The 21,395-nt window shown below is 45.8% G+C and overlaps 1 protein-coding gene across 1 annotated transcript in view; it reads right to left on the bottom strand.

Annotated features, from left to right (window-relative positions):
* C2CD2 (C2 calcium dependent domain containing 2) overlaps window positions 1–20,244 on the bottom strand; it is a 37,939-nt gene extending 17,695 nt beyond the window's left edge. Inside the window, exons 1-7 of the mRNA XM_042866512.1 lie at window positions 19,933–20,244; window positions 18,570–18,668; window positions 9,515–9,634; window positions 8,991–9,092; window positions 4,997–5,119; window positions 4,586–4,706; window positions 1,855–1,963 (exon numbers count right to left, since the gene is read on the bottom strand). Of these exons, the coding sequence (XP_042722446.1) occupies window positions 1,855–1,963; window positions 4,586–4,706; window positions 4,997–5,119; window positions 8,991–9,092; window positions 9,515–9,634; window positions 18,570–18,668; window positions 19,933–20,244 (986 nt within the window). The remainder of the gene's footprint in view (window positions 1–1,854; window positions 1,964–4,585; window positions 4,707–4,996; window positions 5,120–8,990; window positions 9,093–9,514; window positions 9,635–18,569; window positions 18,669–19,932) is intronic.
* Window positions 20,245–21,395: the final 1,151 nt, after the last annotated feature.

Here is a 21,395-nt window from a genome sequence, read left to right as displayed (position 1 = left end):
ATATCCTGCCTACCCTCCCTTCTGCACTTTCAGTTCGAAAGGGGCTCATTCTTGTAGATTTCCTGTCCAAAAGTGCTGGGTACGTGTCTGTTCTGCTACAGCATTGGTGCTGCTCCACCAATAGATGGCTGAAGTGGTTCACATACACAAGGGGTGAAGTATATTGAGATGCTCCAGAAAAGAAAGGTGCTACAGAATTGCACTGTTTTTCTTGCTGTGGAGAAGAAATCACATCACTTCAATTGCTAAGCTGCAATAGCAACACAGTGCACCGTCACATAAGAATGCTGCCTGCTCTGTGGCTTCCCACAAAAGCGGGAGCTCCTCCAACTAAAACCAGACTTTGAAAGACAAAATGTCTTGAGCCATTCATGTCTCAAAGAAGAGTTTCCTAGCTGGTTGTCCAGTTGCCAGCAGGATGAGACACAGAGTGTATTTCTCCATCAGACTGCAGAGGAAGATAGGAGTTTTCAGTGTTGTTCTACATCATCATGTTTTCTGTGCTGACTACAGTCACTTCTCATCTCCATCCCTGCACACACTGAGAGGTCCAGTGTTTTCCACATCCTGTCCAGCTTCTGATGAAATTTACACCAAGCAACTCCTTTTGCTCCTTCCCTCAATACTCCTCCTCCTGTGAAGCACAATCCTATAGAAGGCATGGGCACAGACCAGCTGTCTGCGATGGGGACGCAGGAGAAGATTTGTGCACTGCACACTTCCTGCCCCTTGGAGCTGAAGAGAAACACACAGAAGCACACACACCACTCCTCAAAAAAGGCAGCACTCGGCACTGACAGACACAGGTCTGAACACTCACTCAATTCCTTGCAAGCTGAGATTCTGCTTTACCAAGAGAAGAAGTGGATGTCAGGCTCTGACTAAACAGTGAAGAAAAACGTCACAAAAAACAGATGGACTTTGTCTTGATGATCTTGAAGGTCTGATCCAACCTAGATGACTCCACATATGAAACTGAGAAGGGACTGGAAAGCTACATTGAGAACCACTGCGTACCAAGTGCCTCTCATATTACTAAGCCAGTAGCAGGAAAAAAATACAGCACCTGCAGCATGTTGCTTGGCAGCAGCACTGCCCCATTTTCTTGGGAAGCTGCATGCGTGCGTGTGTGTGTGTGTGTGTGTGTGTGTGTGTGTGTGTGTGTGTGAGAAAAGTCAGTTGAGAAATGCACCTCTGACCACACCATTAGTTGCTCCCCCTATTCCTTCCTCACACAACACAGAACCTACCTGATGTTTTCTGCTCTGCCACTAGGAAGTGGAAATGAAAACAGTTTTAGAACAGCTCACTTCTGACCTCATTTACAGAAGCTGTAAAAATCACACCATAGTGTGCACGTTGCCTCAAATTCCCATTTTTGTTCTACAGAAAAGAAAGCCCTATTTAGTTTTATTACACTGTGCTTTTTACAACAGCCATCGTTCTTTAAGGTGGTCAACTTGGTCGCACATTCCCATTTCCCATTTGAAGGAAGAAAGGGTCAGACATTGGACTTCTTCAAATGCAGTTTTCAAGGTAAAATGACTTCAAAACCTTGCTAACAATTTTTGGCACTGAATTAAAGTACAGGGTGATTTATTATGCCTGTTACTGTTGTCATGAACTGAAGTCAGATATCTATCAAGGAAGAAGATCTAGAGGCCTGTTTGACCTCATATCCATGCAAAGGGTAATTAGATACCCCAAAGTCTCCACCAGCTCCAGATTTTTCTGAGGCTGCCTGACAGACCGTGTTTCAAAACATCGTTCTTCTGCTGAAATCTCACACAGTGCTGGTTAAAAAAGAAAGAAGATGCTTTACTACAAAACATTCTCAGTAGGTGAGTTACTCACAAGACAAACTCTTCCTTCCAAAACGGATTTGCAGCATTTTTGGCTACAGAGCTGGAGAACTTCTGCATAGGGTCATTCAGCTGAGCTATGCACACAAGGTTTGTGCTGCCTGTGAGAACAACAAAAAGAAAGCTGTTAGTCTTCCATCACAGGGAGACACACTTATTCAGATGAAAGTGAAGAACCTCTTTCCTTACATACTGCTCTTTTGAATAGACTATCTGGAAACACTTCCTCACCCACCCGTAGAATAAATTTCTCCCCTCCGCTTACGACTAATTGGCATAATAATTATACCACTACTCCAAATGCAAATTGTACAACGTGTCACCCTGAAAACAATTCATTGTCTATTTCTTCCACAGCCATGGAAATCATTTCATTCTTGGTGTTCCAAAACAGCAAGGACAGCAGCAAAAAGTTCACTGCTGACTTTGTGCAAAGCCAACAACAAATACGCTGCTTCCAGCTCTCCAGAAGAATCCAGGCTTATATTTGTTATCATCAACTCTCAGTTGTCCTCTGGTGACATATGTGGGCTGTGAAGGAGCCCTATCTTGGCCTCAGAAACAGCTTGGGCCTGGCAAGGTTATCAGAGGAGACAAAGCACTACGGACACACAGCTTATGCGGATCCAAGCTAACCCTGCAGTAAGCAGTTTAGCTGCTTTCCCAATGCGCTGAGCCTGAGTTAATGAGGCCCAGGTGGTTTGTTGTCAAAGCAGCCATATGCCCCCACAGGCCCTGCTGAAATGTGCATATAGCCCTGCATTGGAGCCACCCGGGGACTGACACTGCAACAGGGCATTCCAACAGCTCTTCTCCTGGTGCTCACAGCTAACAACTCTTTAACAGCAGGAATCTCTTTTGCCCTAGCTACCATGCTGTGAGCCACACAGCACCAATCCAAGACTACCTGTGATCACATGCACAAACTAAGGAAACAAACAAAAATTGGCACAGCACAGGAGCAGAGCCCAGTTCTGCTACTGGTTGCTCACCAGCTACACCCATAGGAAAGCCTCAGGCTTCTGTAGACTATGCTGCCGACCCATGCTTGAGCTCAATGGTCAGGATAGACAATCCTCTCAGCCCTCAGCCCACTATGCTGAGCCTACAACAATGCACACCATAAGGGAAGATGGAGATGCTATGGGATGGTAAATCATTGGTACAAGACAAGACCAGGAAAAGAGAAAGGAACAAAAAGGCAGTAAGCTCTGTCCAGAAGCCACCATCTGCCCAGTTGTGCCACTATTTCCACTGGATTTACAGTGATGAACAAAACACCACTATGAGGTTTTATTTCTTATACTCAGTTTCAAATCATTCACACCCCAGGAGTTGCTAGGGAACAAGCAAAATTTCTTTCACCTTCACTGTTAGAAAAGCAAGTGGTGGTTTCGGGATCTCCGTATCTGGATGCCCAAAGAAGACAGCATTAATAGTTCCCTCTTCCTCACACTTTGAGGGAGAGTACAAAAGGGCTTCCCATAAGGCAAACCCTCTGCTGTACACATCCTGTGCTTATAAAGGCATCTCATGACTGTTAATGGCAGCTCTTCTGAAAAGCTTTGTCTACACTATGAAATTGTAGAGTAGCAATGAATTCTCAAGGAGTTTTCCTGCTGCAAACTACGGTTTCCAACACAGTCCTATTTACTGACACTGCCAAGACTTCCAGAACTGCTATAATACATACATACCTATATATAGATATGTTAAATATATATATATGCGCGCGCACACACACACACAAGCATATACATATATATATATATATATAAACAGTCTGTATTAAGTTTTAGGGGAAATACTTCCAGTCAGGATGAGCAAAGCAGCATTATGCAACAGTCCGGGGCAGCAATTTACTACATCTAACTGAAAAAGAGTAAAGCGAGCAGAATATATTTATCCAAAACCAGTGCTTTGCCCATTTTAGCTGCCAGAAGCTTCCACTGAAAGGATTGTTCCAGAATTGCCAGCAGCCATAAATCACAGGGATTCAAATTTGCATTTTCTCTGACGCAACCCAAAATATGCTCAGTCATGCCTCAAGCAATGATGCAAGCAAGTTTGCACTTGAAGAAGTCTGAACACTTGTCAGACAGGTTCAGTACTTCTTAAACCAGCAGTGCAACTTCACCAGGCTGTGTGTTCCTTTTGGCTTTATTCTCTATCTGCAAGAGGTATACCTTCCACAGAGATACTCTACTAGGGGTAAAGCAACAAAACCCTCTGAGGACAGCTTACATAAAGGAAGAGAATTACAGATAAATCAGGAAATTGCCCCCAAATAAGGGAAAACAGCTGTTAAAATAGGGCAACACTGAACCAAAGCAATGCCACTGCTAACAGTCAGTAAAGAGTTGGTTCTGAGCCCAATCCAACTTGTTATATCACTCAAAGTGATAACTTCTAAAATAAAACAAACTCTAGAGAACAAACAATCAACTTGAGGAATATGCTCATTTCAATTTGTTTTCAAACACTATGGATTTGTTTACGGGAAGATCAAGATGTCTAAATGACTGAGTAAACCAAAACACTCACAGTTTTGTACAAGCATGACTAAGTTTGTTTCTGGGAGAACAGCAATTTTGTGCATCATGTTCTGAGCCAAGCTTGTAAATTAGAACTTCCTAATGATTTCAGCTGAATTAAAAAAAAAAAGACAAAAAAAACCCCAACATCCTACTTGAAAACAAGTGGCACTCTCTGGGCTACATTACCTGCAGCACTGTGATCAGTGAGGTTTACTGTGATGTTCTTTACCAGCAGTTTCAGTTCATGAGCCCTTGGAGGTTTAGGTGGACTGGTGCCCTGAGGGATAGTGCTTGTGTTCTGTACATTCTGGGAAAAGGAAAACAAGAGGGATGGAGCATACCCAAATGCTTAACTTCTGTCACATTAATATTAGGGAGTAGGTGTGATTTGGAGAAACATCCACAAATAGTCACATGGGAGTTATAATCACAAAACCTTCACAGCCAAAGGCTGTGTTGTTTCAAAGCAAGTGTTCCAGTTGTATCTGACCACTGAGTGGTGTTAAATGTACTGGTTTCTGGGTCATAAACAGCTAAAAAAAAAAAAACGCTACAAAGAAGAGACTTCCAAAAGATCCAGGTAGGAATAGGACTTACCTGAACCTCCTTTATGTCTGTAGGTCTTGTACTCAACACTACAGATGGAGTAACTGAGCTGAAGAGGTTCTTCAAAACATCTCTGAGTGTGTCAGATATTGCACAAGTCCCTTCTCCCTGTTCCTAAAAGGAAACCAACAATCATGCTGCTCAAAATTCAGGAAAGTACAAGTTAAGGCAGAAAAAAGTTAACCTGGCACATCCGAACCACCAAAGCAATTGCCAATTACCTTTGTCAGAGAGAAACAGTTTATGCTTCCAGCAACAAAACGTACTAGGAGATTGTGCAAATAATTACTTACATTTCTACATTATGCACTGAAGAAAAACTAGAAATGTACACTAACAAAGCTGCGTGCTGTTCTTCAGAGTTAGGAAGGCAGAGCTCTTAGCTACAAAAGTAGGTGTTTCACTAACACTTCATGGTGCTGTTTTAAAGTTGCTGAACTGCTTTGCACTCTGCTGAGAGAGCAGATCAGGTCCCCAGATAAGCAGATAGGCACTGTTCCACTGATTCAATGGGAATTCTGCCAGCCTGCGACAGCTGAGAATGTGCTAATCCTCTGCTGCGCTGAAGAGTTGTTACAGCATCTCTCGGAGGTCTTCAGCCTTGCTGAAAAATGCATGGAATGGATAGACAGTCATGCCACTCCAAGGGACTGACACATTTGCCTACTCAAAAACCCTGTGGTCATCTGTATTACACACTGCCTGCTTGCATACTTCCTCACTGGAACATCAGAACTTGTCACAGATCTTGCTTCCGTGTGGCTTCACAGGAATAACTGTAAGGCATCTGAAGAGAGTGAACCATTCAACCCATCCCCATAATCCTCGTGGCATGCTGCTGGAAAGCTTTCCTCTGCTCAGTTACCTACACAGGAATGAATCTTCAAATGAAGATGTCAAGAAAGGGCAGTTTGAAGCTACCTTTGCTGTGGAGACAGCCCAGGAGAAACCTCCATGAGATTTGTTTTCTAAGGAAAAGATTGACTTGAATGACAGAGGACTCATCCACCCTTTCTAACTTGTTACCACAAATGAGAAATTTCAGCGTTATAGAACAAGGCTTTCAAACGAAGGGGACTGACTTACAGATACTGAATATCCAGGCAAGTGCAATAAACATGCAAAGCAGAAAAAGAAGCACCCCTGCATAGGTCTGTCAGATGGGAGCAGTCCTCCAGCAAGCAGTGCCAACAAAGCAGGCCCAGCTGCAGAAGACAAGGTGCACTGGTGACAAGGACACACAGTTTGTACCAGCGGGAAGATCAGGCAGGGAACTGAAGGCCTAATTCCTGCAGATTATCTTGATAATGCTTAGGCTGTGCAGCATCAGCTTCCAGCATTTCCATCAGCTTAAGCAGACCCACAGGACTGTAGCAGCTCAAGTATCAAGCTACAGCCCTGTCAACACAGCAGAGTGGACATGCTGCATCACCCTCCTCTATTGGAGCCATACCCCTCTGCATGCAGAGCCCTCTACCAGATTTTGTCACTCGCAACCCTCAGTCCTCTTTTAATGCACGTGAAGTCATTTCTGCACTCCTACAGGGATGCTTGAAGCTTGTGCAGCAGGTCAAACCAACCTGGAGCAACACCCCTTTCCCAATTCCTCAAGTGTTATAGAAACAGCCCAAGTGTTTCGTAAGAATCCCAGGAATGCTGCATACAAAAATCCTTTTGCACCACCTCCTCACGCACCCACCCCTTGATGATATGCAGCTACTGATGAAAACCTGCAACAATATTGGCTAATTCCTCAGCAACTTTGCTCTGTTCACACTGTGGTCCCCAACGCAACTGCTAAAGAAAGAGGCAGAGGCACATTCCTACAGCTTCCAAAGCTTTTGCTTTTAAAAATACTGAAAATATACTTGTTTCAGTAACTTTCTTTTTCTGAGATACTTAAATATGCAGATAAATCATTGGTTGTTCTCACTGTTTTGGGGGTGACTCCCTTCCCCTGCCCTTACCTACACACTGCTGGATGAAGAATGATGCCAATTTGCACAATTCCAGCCAACCCTCACGCTGCCACCAACCAAAACTGGTATTAGTTGTTTTGTAATAACAGCAGCAACAGCTGTCATTGGGCTTCTATTGATAGGTGTTTTCTGTTGTTTTTCATCAGCAGAAAATAGGTTATTATATCCCCTTGTTCGACTGACGACAGAAGTATTGCATTGATAACCATCAGCAAATAAAGATGTCAATTTGTATATAAAATACCTCCTCCAAAGGAGAAAAAAAAGAACTACAAACTAGGACACAAAAGCTGATGTTAAAAGTTTAAGAGCTGAAGGAGTTACCAGGGGTAGGTTGCTCCTTGTTTTATTCATTAAAGAGCTCTGTTTGTCACCTCCCCGCTTCCCGGAATGCTAACACAAACTTCAAAGTGAAAAAGAAGCCCTTAAGTAGTAACAACTTAACAGGCTCATTTTAAAAATCACAGGCAAAGCACAGAAGGTTACAACTGCTTTGTCACTCGTTGTTTTCAAAAAACAGGCTTTGAAGGCCTGAGACAGTGCCAGACTCATTTGCACGTGGCAGTGAATACTTAGTGCTTGTTCATAAGTGGACAATCAGCACGCCGCTCCAACACGTGCAGGTCAGTTGCACGCACATTACTATGATATTACATTTTAATTAAAGCATTAAAACACACTTCAAAAGACTTGCCTGTCTTCAGTTTTATGAGCTTAGCATTTTTGTGTACAAAAGCTGCGGTAATAAATTTTTATGATTCTAGGTCACTCAGCTACGAGTTTTCAGTAGCAGCTTTACCATCACAGCCAGTACTGAAGGCTGAGCTTCTGGGAAGGCTCTCTGCAGAGAAGGACTTTCTGGACAAGCTGATCACAAGCCAGTGATAAACCCTTGAGACCAAGAAGGGTATCCTGGGGTGAACTAGAAAAAGCATTGCTAGCAGGCCAAGGGATGTGATCCTTTCCTTCTACTCTGTCCTGATGAAGTCTCCTGGAACACTGGCTCCAGTTCTGGGGTTTCCAGCACAAGAAGGATATAGACATACTGGAGAGAGTCCAGCAAAGGGCTACTAAAATGATGAAGGAACTGGTGCACCTCTCCTACGAGGAAAGGCTAAGGGAGCTGGGGCTGTTCAGCCTGGTGAAAAGGCTCAGGGGATCTGATCAAGGTGCTGGCAAGAGGATAGGGCCAGATGCTTCTCAGTGGTGCCCAGCAAAAGGATGAGAGGCAACAGTCACAGACCAAAACAGGCGGTTCCAAGCAAACATAAGGAAAAAATTACTTACTGTGATGGAGCTATGGCACAGGCTGCCTAGAGAGGCTATGGAGTCTCCTCATTGGATATCTTCAGAATTTATGTTTCTAAATAACTTATTTCCTTAAACATTTGTGTTTTTCTGAGCTGTTTCTGAATGAGGGCTATCAGATTTCAAAACTAATTAAGTTAAGGCAGGGTAAACGACTTTGATGGGAACATAATCACAACTTTTTCATTATATTAGAAGAGCTCTGAAGACTTTTAGTAACAGACATTTTTCACATCTTTGAACTTGGTCAAAAATATTTGCCAGGTCACTTGTCTGTCAAACACAGATTTATCTTTAATGCTTCAGTAATCTTGAGAGTTACTCTTTGACTTCAGAGATGCAGGATTTTGATGGATGAGGCATGGCAAGTATCACTGAAGCAGTTCAAGAAACCACTGCCAATAAATAACTGCCCCATTCCACTGCTAAATGCAGTCAGCAGAAAGGAACAGGCATTTTTGCTTCAGTTGTTCCAGCATCATCCAGTATCTTAGCTCTAGCTACTGTTATTGCTAATCTAATGCACTGCACTGGGTTTTGCACTGGAGAGATGCTTTCTGACTCCTTGAGCAGAGGGACAAGAGTGCCTACGGGGGGAGCAGCAGCAGTAAGGTATGGCAGAACAGAAGTCCTCTCCCAGTCTAACTGTATCCTTACATTTGAACTTTCACTATGACACATAAAACTTACTGACTGACCTCCTGCACTGTTGGCTGGATTTCAAAGTTGGTCTCATCCACGTTAACGAGGAGCCACTCCACTTTGACATCATCCCCTTTGTCTTTCACATAGAGGTGAAGCTGTGGATAGGAAAGCAGTTATTGGAGTGTGTTCTGATATCCTGTAAGGAAATTTTAAGTCAAGCTCCAAACTAAGGCTTGCCAAAGGAAAAAATAACAGTTTCTGAGTTGGTATACATCCAAGCAACAGTGTAAGAAAGCAAACTAAATACCAAGAGAGAGCGCATGCCAGCCAAAAAGGGTACTGCTGTTCTACACATCACGGCAGACTATTAAAAGATTTATTTATTTATCCACAGTCTTCCTAAAGCAGAAGACAGAACTGTAACATTATTAAATGTTTTACTAGAATTAACACAAGCTTGTATGCATTTTTGCATGCAGGAAGTGAAAACCTAACACACCTTCCAGACCTTTCAGCTGAGCTGTGGGATGAAATGTAACAAAAGGAAAAAGAGAGAATAATACTTAAGAGGCCTTACCTGCAAGTGAAGCGGAGACAGTTTCACGCTGTACGACCGACTTCCTGCAGCTGTGGGTGAAGAGCTTGAGATGCTGACAATAAACGTAATGGAATCTCCCACAACATTACAAGAAACCACCTAAAGAAATTAAAGGGAGGAAAAAAGGAAGGAAAGAACAATTCAGCCTTCAGAAGAACAAGAAAGGAAGGTAAAGGCAAGAAAAGAACTATTAAAAAAAAAAAAAGAAGGACTTTAAGCTACTACAATTATGCTATATTCTGCAAATGGGAGATTTCCAGTCAGTTTCATTAACCCCCTACACTTCCTTCTACATGCTCTGTTCTAAAACCTGCATTTCAGCTACACTTCTGGACACAGAGGTTAATACCTGGCAATACTGGTGATTTCCAAGAATTTTTTGTGTCACTGGATATAATTCAGTTTTTTCTCCTTCCTCTCCTGCTACAAACCAAGCATCGTATCACAGGACAGCTGGTTTCACCAAACATTTGGCTTGTAAAAATGAACTGTACAACATTTGTTTTAGTGGCATTCTACAAATGAGAAACTTTGGCATAAGGCTGCTGCTTCTGGAGAGGATACTGACTGAGTAATTCCAGTGGGGTGGTGACAGGCAGAAGACTTGAGAAGTCTTTGACCCAGGAGAGCACTGAAGTTTGGTGGTGAAGCTAAATGTGTGGGACAAGCTCATTTGCTACTTGACTGCTATGTGCTCACTTAAATACACACCCTCAGTTTTATAAGCAGCAATTTAACTTGTTATCACATTGAGTTTACACTGAGCATTTTTCTCCTCCCTTCCCTCAAAAGCCAACTGAGTTTGCAGAACTGCTCAAAAACCAAGAAGGCGCAGAAAGCACCTGGCAGCAGAGAAAAGGCCCAGAAGCCACAAATCATGCATTAAGCCAAAGAGAGATGCTTTGCTAACAGCCTTGCTGGTTGAAGACACCTGCTCGTTGCTGCTCCCCCATGGTTAGTGTCCCCACAGCTCCACCACTGGAAAGGTGAGTTAAACATTCCATAGATGGACTCAGGCAAAGTTAACCATGTTAATGCAATGCACAGACAAATCATTTGCTGCAGGATCTGTTTGACAGAAACTCTGTGCAAATGCTAGTAAATTATATTTGTGCACTTATTGTTTCACTTATGCACACTGGATTGGAAGCTGAAGGCTTCAACATGAGTCAGGTACCCTCTGAAAGATCCTTATCAGTCTCTCCTTAAATGCAGTCCATCTCCAAGGACTCTACACACTGTAAGAAGCACCAGAGGGCTTCAAAGCACATCTGTGCAGAAATTACAAAGGAGCAAGTGGACAGAGTGGACATGGCAAATAACAAACCTAACCGCACCTAGGAGCAACAGGAGTTGCAGAAGCTGTGTCTTGCAAACCACAGCTGGGAGGTGGACATGTCTGCCTTCCGCACCTCTTTCCCAAAAGCTAAATTCCCTCTAAGTTGATTTATGTTCCTTAATCCCACATAATCAACATAAGCAGCCACAATTAGGACACAGCAGAAGTTAGTTAACAACTAACTTCAGTTAAAAACCTTGACTGCTCATTTTACTTGTAATTGAGTCAAAATACAGAATACAATTTATTAACAAAGAGAATGGATTGATGTGGCTTTTCCTTAAGTACAGCAAAAGTAGGCAGCTTCTTTTATCTTTTTGAGCTCAAAAAGAGGGAAGAAGACAGGCGTGATACAAAAAACACTGACACTTGCATATCCTAAGCACAGAGCTTTACCACCCATAAGCATCTGATCCATGCATGCATGGGAAACTCAGTGCCTTTGGAACAAGTTGGACTTGCTGCACACGTGATGCAGAGCCACACGTCTGGAATTTCGGGAGGCCTAAGAGGCTGGGTTGCCACGTAAACAGGCAATTACTGCTTTAAAAACAAACAAACAACACAAGGCTGGCAGGAGGGTTGGCAGCTGTGTTCACGCGCTACTCTTTTTCTCAGGATGTGTTTATTTTCAAGTAAAAGATGGAAACAGAGAGCCTGCAACTGCTACTTCCCTTCTAAAGTGACATTCCTTTAGAAATGCAGCAGATGCTTTTGATAGACCTCTGCAGAAATATGTAGGCCATTTGAGTGCCCCTCCCCAAACACTAACACGAAGAAAAACACTGAAGCTTCCTGTGCTGGGCTCCTCTTTCCCCATAGCCCTATTCAATCTGCCTCTTCAGATTCTTTATCTCAGAGCAGGTGAAGAGCAGTCATCAACAAACCCAAACTCATTCTTATCCTGTGAAGCTCTAATTAGAGACAAAATGCATTTGCTAGCAGCAGAGGAGAGGGTCAGGTGAAGCACCCTTTTCTGGCTGAGAAAGGACAAATACGCATGAGAAAACAGATGGACTGGTAAGCTGCCCTTCGACTTCATTTATCTTCTTAGTCTCTTTCCCAATACTCCATGAAAGAGACACCTCATCATCAACCTTTTGTTTTCAATGGAGGCTAGAAAATCTATAGTTTCTATGACAAACTTTCTTCCAAAATGAAGCCTTTTGTACCACCACAGCAACTGTGGCTGGCTAAGTGGACTCCCAGAAAGTTTAGATGTCACGGAATCACAGAATGGCCTGGGTTGGAAGGGATCTCAAGAATCATGAATCTCCAACCTCCCCACCACATTCAGGGCCACCAACCTCCCCATTTAATACTAGACCAAGAAGTCATTCTACTGTCTTGTAGCTAGACAAACTACAAGCTTCTACATGAGCAGAAATAGAGTGAAGTGAAGCAGCAGCAGCAGCAGCACAACACCAGGACTCTTCCAGCAGCAAGACCGAGGTGCCTTCTCTCCCTACAGTATCTCCCCATTCACAGGCACACTGTCACCAGCAAGGGCGTGCACTTTTGGGATCTTACACACTGCAGAAGTGCTCAGGCCTTTCTCTAAAACTGTTTATACAGTTTTCCTAAACAAACAAACAAACAAAAAAACAACCAACTCTGTTCTAGGTAAACTTCAGAAAAGAATATGTCTGGAAAAGTATTCTAGTTGGAGAAAGACAGAGATATTTTCCTAAGCAACTGAAGTGTCTGGACATGTGTTCTCACAGCTGTTGAAGACCTGTCTCCTTGCTCTGCCCTCCCTCTCCGTATCTTAATTTCACGGTTCCTCTGGACAGAACTGAAACATTTCATGTGCTCTTCCCCCTGAAGTGGCAGCAAAGCTACTTCAGTTCAAGAAGAACCAGAATACCAATGCTTGTCAGAGGATTAAGAGGTTTCACTTTTGGAAGTAGCACCACGCAGATTCATGCTCTCACCAAATCATTTGATTTGGAAGGGACCCTTAAAGACCATCTGATCCAAGCCCCTTGCAATGAACAGGGACACCTACAGCTACATCAGGTTGCTCACAGCCCCCTCCAGCCTGACCTTGAATGTCTGCAGGGATGGGGCACCCACCACCTTTGTGGGCTGCCTGTGCCAATGCCTCACCACCCTTATTGTAAAACAATTTTTCTTTACGCAAAGCCTTTCTGTTACTCCTCCACATCAGACTTTCTCCCCCATTTCTCCGTGCAGGACAGCAGTCCCTTCTGTGGTAAAGGGAATGGTGAATGGCTGTGAACTTCTTCAAGAACTTGAAGGAAGTTCTTAGAGCCCAACAGAGGAAGTCCTCCACCTTCCTCAAGCAGGACTGTATCACATGGGTATGTAAAACTCCCAGCATTATCAGCTCAATTGTTTTTTGGACAGAAATCAGCTTTACTGCATTTTGTTTCCAGAAAGAGAAAGTTACCCGAGGTTGCAAAATACATATCAGCAGCATGTAAGTAATCAAAAATTAATACAAATGCAATATCATGAAGCAGCCACAGAGTAAAAGCTGCCTTAACCTCAGCTGCAGGGATCAGGATGCTATAAGATTTGGGAGCTCCACAATTTCCATTTATTTTTTTTCCTCTGAGGTATTACTGTGAGAAAGAGAAGGTTCTTTTCTGGCACAGGAAGTTTCTCTTGTCAATGTCCGCATGGATAAGTTTGCATGATTAATGTATAACCTCTCCATGATAAAACCTTCCAGTCAGAAACTTCTGTCTTTTCGTAATCATTACACTCAGCTACTCAAAAGAAAAATTAGACCACCTGCTTTGGCAACCTGAGCCCATTGATTGGCTTCTTAAGGGGCTTTCTGTAGCTCCTATACAGCTCCCTCTTGACCCAAGTAGTTTGCTACATGACACAAACAATATTGAGAAGGGAAGAGGAGAAAAGGCAATGTCTAACACAGGCACTGCTTCAAGAAGATTTTTAGAAGCTAGCATGAAAGCAAGCGTGCCTGCAAATATAATGAGACAAATTCAGGGCAGCTCTTCAAAATGATGATAAGCTCTAGGGTGAAGGCAGGGTGATGGAACGGGTGCACAGAAAAAGGAGCTACAACAGAAGAAAAACAAAAACAGGTATACTAAGTGATTTCAGTCATTCTTTTGTGAGTGATAGACATGCAAATTAAAAGAAGTAGAGAAAAAGGAAGGGTTAAAAAAAGCAATTATCAGGGAATACAGTCAGACAGGAGAGGGAGAATTTTCAGTGAGTCTACCAAACCAAGTGAGTTGGATGGTGGGAGGACAAGAAGCAGTATCTATATTTAAGAAGGGGGAAAACAAGTAGCAGAACAAGACTAGGTACTTTGGCCTCACTAACACACAAATCTTTGCAAAGAGCTTATTCAGCATAGATGAAGAGACAAATGAAGACAGCAAAATTCAAGAGGTCTGCCAGTTTGCATGTAGTGCCACTGTGGACACTGGGTTACTGCTGACACTTGAACCAGGCTGGTGAACGGGGCTAAAGCCTGAAGGAGGACCATGCGCATCTGCAGCAGGCTGTCTGACAGGGCCCAAACCAGTAATTATCACCACTGAAGCAAACAAATTCCAGCACAGATGCCTCCTTTTGACAAGATACTCAGTTTCAAAGTAGGTTAGATCAGCTATGTTGTTGTCTTGCCTATTTTAATTGGGACACCTATTTCCAAAGTTTAACAGTAGGAGAAAGTGAAGAAAGCTGAAAACCTTGAAGAAAGAAATGCAACTCAAAATACAAAGCATACATGCTAGAATTAAGAAGAACTCCCCTCTATAGGAGCAGTATGTCTCTAAGAAAAAGCCATGACCTGCAAGCATGAAGTCAACAATGTGAAGCAGCCAAAAGAGAGGCAGGTCAGAACCACAGTACTGTAGGGGTTGGAAGGGACCGCTGGAGACCACCTAGACCGGCCCCTTGCTAAAGCAGGTTCCCTGCAGCAGGTCATACAGGAAAACATCCTTAAAGGCATTGAGAGCACTGCCAAGAAGCACAGCAAAGCAGACATCTCAACACACTGTGAGACTTCATTGTAGCGCCATTGCACTTCAGTATCACATTCAAGAATGAATCCAACTGGAGCAGCTGCAGAGAGGGACACGCATGAGGGACAAGCAAGGCAGCACTGAGAAAAGAGACCTGAGGAACAACTTCTTTAGCTCAGTCAAACAAAGACTGGAAGGAAATGTAACTCCCTTGTGATATACCCATGGACAGCAAGTGCTGAGGGAAAAAGTGAATACATTCGAGATAAAGGATCATGCTGGTACAGGAAGAAAAAAATATAAATAAATGCAAAAGCTGCGTGGGCCATGATTCCAGTTAGGATTGTGGAAAAAAAAAAAATAAAACACAAACAATACAATCATTAAAGCAGCAAATCCCTGGGACAGCTTCCCAAGCAAAAGAAGGAGTTAAGGAACAATACAGATTGCACGTGATGGTCAGGGTAGTGCAGTCCACCACAAACAATCAGAGATAAACACATGTACATAACAGGGGATGAATACAGTTAATGCTCCAGCATTCAGGATGAGAAAGCAGACCTTCCTGGAGAGGAAAGCAGCCACTGCACCAAACTGCCCTCGTGGGCTTTGAAACAAGGGGAGCTGGGGGGCTCTGCACCCCAGAGTGGTGCTGGATGGGAACAAAGCAGCAAAGACACACAGCCAAACGAGCTGTCACACTGCACAGCCTGTCTCAAAATGAGACCTCACATAAGGCCACAAAGCAGCCCTCCTTCTGCTCCACCATTTGCCTCATGGAATTCATAATAGAAAAACTGACACAAAGTTTTACTATCTGCTCTTGCCTGTTGAGCTGCAGGACAGCTACTCCTTCCGCAGCAGCTCTTTACTACTGCTTATCAAAGGAAAAGCAAACTGTGGGCACTCAGAGGGCTTCTTCCCCTCTTTGTTTAAGCATGAAGCAGGAGGAAGGGGAGGACTTCTGCAGTTTAACAGTCGGGAAACAGGCAAGTCTGCTCTGTCCAAACCCCTCCGTGCCAAGCTCCCAACAAGAGAGTCATCTCCTCTGCTGCCTTTTAATGCTGCTGGGAAGTTCAAAGCTTCTGGAAATAGATTCTGGTAACGGAAAGGTTGGCAGAAATAGCTGAGAATATTGCAAATGTTTATTTTATTGAAACAGAACAGTCAGCCCCACACAATGAAAACAGCCTGCTCCATTCTACATATTTAGGCTCTGACCCAAACCTGGAGCGAAGACTACAACCAAGCAGAAGCTCTGCCCAGGGGCAGTGTGATGCCACCTTCCTGACAGAGCAGCTCTGGTGTATCAGCATTGGCATGCTGTGGAATGTTCTACAGCCTCCAGCTCCTTCAGCACAAGCACAGCTGTGCACACCTAAGGGCCAGATGTGTCAGCGTGTGTCCTGGTCACAAACAAGGCTGTCAGCAGCAATGCAGAACTACAGCAGGCTGGCAATCTCCTGTCAGCTCAGTGTGGCTGTGTACCAGGCACGAGGCTGCTCCCAGCACCGTGCAGTACATAGGAGCACAGACTGCTCCACAAAGGACAAGTACCACAGGGCTCCATAAGCATGCACCCACCTGCATTAAAGTGTTACACTCCATAGAATCATTAATGTTGGAAAAGACCACTACGATCATCTAGTCCAATCACCAACCCACCACCACCACAACCACTAACCATGTCCTTCCCACATTTACTGCTATTTTCATCCCTCACCCTCAGTCCTCTGCTTCCTTTGATAACCACAACCTCTCCAGTATAGAGTCTTAAAAAAAACTTATTTGAAGCAAAGTGCAATAAATCTACTTTGGCTGCTGAGCAAGGTGCCCATACACTCACCACCTTGATCACAAGTGAAGAAGCAAGCCAAACCAGTTACAAGACAACAGCCCCGTGTCAGGCAATGGCCCAGGCACGTGCTGATCTCTAAGGGATGCTGCAACATTGGTAAGCAAGCAGCATGTAGTCACTAGCCACAAGCAGAGTCAGCTGCACCAATAGTAAGCCACCAACATAGGATTACAGAATGGTTTGGGTTGGAAAGGACCTTAAATATGATCCAGCTCCAACCCCCTGTCATGGGTAGGGTTAACATGCATGAGAAGATTGTGTCCAGACAAGCTGATAAGGGAGATTTCAGTTTCATTTTGATTTTTTTTTTTTTGGAAATACTTGCAGAGATTAAGGGTTTGAAGTGCAAGAAAAAAGGAAAAACATGAAAGACTTTGATGCTCAGTATTACCCAAGGAATATGTAAGCAAAACAGTGAGACTATGAGAGAACTCCTGGGGTGTTTGGAGGCAGGTACACATCAGAGTGCCACTCTGAGGTTATTACATACTGAAATAAAAATAAATTATTCAGCTGTACCTTAACTGAAGGAATAGGAATCATTCAGAGAATATTTCCCAGCAGCTGTGCACAAGATTATGGAAACAGGTTTTGGGGGAATTCAGAACCACCCAATTACGTAAGCAAAACTCTCTTAATCCAATACGTTTTTAAATGTGCTTATATTGCTTTAAGCTGCTGCGAAACCACATCAGATTGCTGGCTGCAATACTAACAGCTTGATTAACATACCGAAATGGCTCAACCCAAGGTCAGACAAGGCAGGAGGGAGGGTGCCAGGACACAAGGCCCCTGACAGAGGAGAGCAGGAGCCCAGCCGCACCACAGCCAGTGTTGCCCAGCTCCTGCTGCCCATGTTACCACAGCTTTGCCACAGCAGCACCAGGCCCCACAGACAGGAGAGTGCCATTGGGGCAGGAAGCATTACTATGAAAGCGAAACATTGGAGAAAAAAAAAAAAAAAAAAAAAAAGAAAAAAAGAAAAAAAAACAGAACTATGGCTGGAGAACAAGTGCACAAAGAGCTTTACATGTTGGCAATCCCCAGCTGCCACCAATCAGGGTGTGACTGTAAGTTGGGTATCAGACAGATAAGCATGCATAATTTTCAAAGGAATCATAGCAGAACTGCTTAACATCTAAATGAGACAAGCAAACTAATATAAATAAGGAGAATTAGAAGAAAAGTAATGGGTTAAATTGATTCAAAGGCCTGAAGCTGAGCTAACAGTCATTGGCTAATAGTTACTGAAAACAAGATGGAAATACAGGAGCTATCAGTGCCAACCAGCACACACACACTCCTTTCCTCTTAGTGCATTTGTACATTGATATGAGAGCTACATTCCACCATGTTCTAATACTGCCCATACTCAGCATGGACACTTCCCAATATGCACTGTGGAGGTGGGAGAAGAAGGACAAGGCAAGTCCTCCTCAGGAGTCACCTGGAGTACTCAGCATCTGCCACACTGACCCTGTGCGGCTGGGAGCCAGGAAGCAGGCCTGCCTCAGCCACAGCACAGCAGAAGGCAGGCAGGTCTTTTAGCCCCAGGGCATTTCCTCGTGTATGAATCTCCAATCTCAACAACAGGACTGGGAACTAGAATGGCAGTAGGAGGACATGGAGGCGTTTCTAACAGCTTGGTGCAGCCCTGGCTGTTGCTCATTTGGCAGAAGCCCTGCAGTGCTTTGCTCAAGGCTTGCTCAAGAAGTGAATCAATGCAAAGAGGTCCCTTGGAGGCCCTTGAAGGTCTGAAACCAACCTTCACTAACTTAGGCAATGAAGAATAAAACTCCCACTGACGCTCAAACCAAATTGGCATTTCCTACTAAAAGTACCCTGAAGCACAATAAAGATGAAGTTTACCTTCTCTTGAACAGACTTCACCACGCTAACAACTTGTTTAACTGTGAGCTCAAGTGGTTCTGCTGGGTCATCTTCCTCAAATGTCAGCAGCTGTGAGTCCTAGGGAGGGAAAGAGGAACACTGTCAGATGATGAACCTACCCCTTGGAGATGAGGGATGAAAATACAAGGGAGAGCCTGAAAACCTGCACTTAGGGCTCACATCTAGACCCAGCTGCACCTCAGCTTCCACAGAACACATAGATTTGTATGAGTTGGAAGTGTCGCATAAAGGCCATGTGATCTAACTACCCTTCCAATGAACAGGGACACCCCTACAGCTACATCAGGTTGCTCAGAGCCCCAGCCAGCCTGACCTTGAGTGTCTCCAGGGATGGGGCATCCGCTGCTTCTTTGCGTAACCTGTGCCAGTGCCTCACCACTCATACTGTACAAATTTTTTCCTCATGTCCAACCTAAATCTCCCCTCTTTCAATCTGAAACCATTTCCTCTTGTCCTGTCACAGCAGACTCTGCTGAAGAGCCTGTGCTTTTCTTTCTTATGGCTTCCCTTTAGATACAGAAAGGCCACTTCCATGTCTCCCCAGGTCTTCTCTTCTTCAGGCTGAACAGCCCCAGCTCTCTCAGCCTGTCCTCATAGGGAAGTGTTCCATCCCTTAGATCGTTTTTGTTGCCCTCCTCTGGACACACTCCAACACCTCGATGTCTCTCCTGTACTGAGGACTCCCCATCTGGATGCAGTGCTCCAGCTGAGGTCTCACCAGTGCAGAGCAGATAGGCAGCATCACCTCCCTCACCCTACTGGTCACACTTCTTCGGATGCAGCCCAGGACACGGCTGGCCTTCAGGGCTCCCGCTAGGCACACACTTGCATTAGGCCATGCCAAAACTACCAAATCCCCAACACTCAGCTCGACGAGATGGGGAACGAGCCCCTCCCCGGCCGTCGCTGTAAGGGGACACGGGCAGCGCTGACAGCCGCTCGGGGCACACAGCAGTTTGTGCGGCGAGGTGAGGCTGCCTGAGCCACCAGCGCACCGCCGCCTTGTGAGGAGCGGGGTGCCACGCCGTGAGCTCACGGCAAGGAGCTGCTGCGGCGGGGCGTGCGCCGAGCCACACCGGGACGCGGGCCTCCCGCCTGCAGCCAGCGTTGGTCGCGGGCCGGGCTGCATTGCTCTCCTTATCTCTCACGCACACACTGCCCGGCTCTTCCTCCTGCCCCCAGCCTTCTCTCCGGGGCCACAGGCTATATCAGACCTAGAGAGGCACGCACAGCGCTCCCCCCAAAACGGACGCCCTGAGGGGCAGCAGCACGCCGCCCACGGCCCGCTCCCACGCCCCCCTCTGCCCCCCCCCCGCCTCACCTGCGGCCCCGCACTCACCGCCCGCGCCGCCGCCTCGCCGCGCAGCGCCGCCACCCAGGCCCGCCGCCACTGCCGCCGCCAGCTGCCCAGCGACAGCGCCCAGGCCAGCGCCGAGCCGCCCTCCTCCAGCAGGTCGTCCCGCGGCGCCGCCGGGGGCTGCTGGGGGGACCGCCGCCGCTTCCCCCTCCTCCGCCGCAGGGCCAGCAGCGCGTACTGCACCAGGTAAACGGCCAGCGTGGCCAACGCGGCCACGAAGAGAGCGACCAGCGCGTACCAGCGCAGCTCGGCCAGCCCGCCCGCCGGCCACGCCATGCCTGACCATAATGGGAGCCCCCCGCCCCGGCAGCCGCAGCCCGCGCAGGGCCCAGCCGGCAGCCGCGTCCGGCGGGCAGCACGGGGACGCGCCCCAGCGCCGCGCCGCCCCCGCCGAGCTCAGCCCCCGCCCACGCCGCCGCCGGGCGGACGGGGAGGCAGGGGCCCGGCGCGGAGCTGGCCTGGCGCCGCAGGGAGCGGCTTCACCTGCCCGGTGCCTGCCCGCGGATGTCGGGGTGCAGAAGTGGAGCGGGCGGGCAGACCTGGCGGCAAGTGCTTGTTTGCTCGGTGCTTTCAAGCAGATTCACAGCTGGAAGCAAAGGTTGGAGGAAAACAGTACCGGGAATACAGTACAGAGGCATCGTGCCGCTGGGGCTGGAGGGGCCCTCTGGGTCCATCTGGGCCAACCCCGGCTCCAGCAGGGACACGTAGAGCAGGGTGCCCAGCCCCACGTCCCGTTGGCGTTTGAAGTCTCCGAGAAGAGAACACAGGCTCTGGGCAGCCTGTGCCAGAGCTCCGTCACCCACACAACACAGCAGTGCTGCTCAGGGGGAGCCCCAGTGCTCCAGTTCTGAAAAGACCCTGGTTCTATCTTCTCATGTAAGAGATTTTCCAGACCCTGTCTTGTTGCTAGAAATACTTTACGTTTTTTACTTTGAAACTATAGCAAAGATATGCATTAGCTAATATTTAATTACTTTCCTTTTCCATGTACTGGTGAACTTGGAATAGCCTTCTCTGAGCATCTGGAATCGTACTCATCAAAGTATAGCTTTGGGGATGTGATTAGTGAAGTAATTAGTTGTACTTAGAAGCTGGGAACTGTGATTTTGCCTTGCTACTAGGCTGTCTATTAATCAAGCCTTGTATTTCCCAAATCCCATCTTTCCTTTTAATTAGAAAGTACACATCTTTGTTAGTGATTATGTCAAAACAAGCTTGAAATAATATGAAGCAAGTAAGAATAGTAAAGAGTTGATCATAGAATCATAGAATATTCTGAGCTGGAAGGAACTCACTAGGGTGATTGAATCCAGCTCCTGGTTCCACACAGCACCATCCAAAACTCAAGCCGTATGTCTGAGAAGGTGTCCAGATGCCCCTTGAACTCAGGCACTTGGGGCCATGCCCACAGCCCTGGGCAGCCCGTT

This window comes from Lagopus leucura, unplaced genomic scaffold (genome assembly GCF_019238085.1).
Source record: "Lagopus leucura isolate 7727_CA_CO unplaced genomic scaffold, USGS_WTPT01 Super-Scaffold_100001, whole genome shotgun sequence".
NCBI classification, from domain to species: domain Eukaryota; kingdom Metazoa; phylum Chordata; class Aves; order Galliformes; family Phasianidae; genus Lagopus; species Lagopus leucura.
Note: the sequence above shows the minus strand (reverse complement) of the source record. Positions and strands in the feature narration are given on the sequence as shown.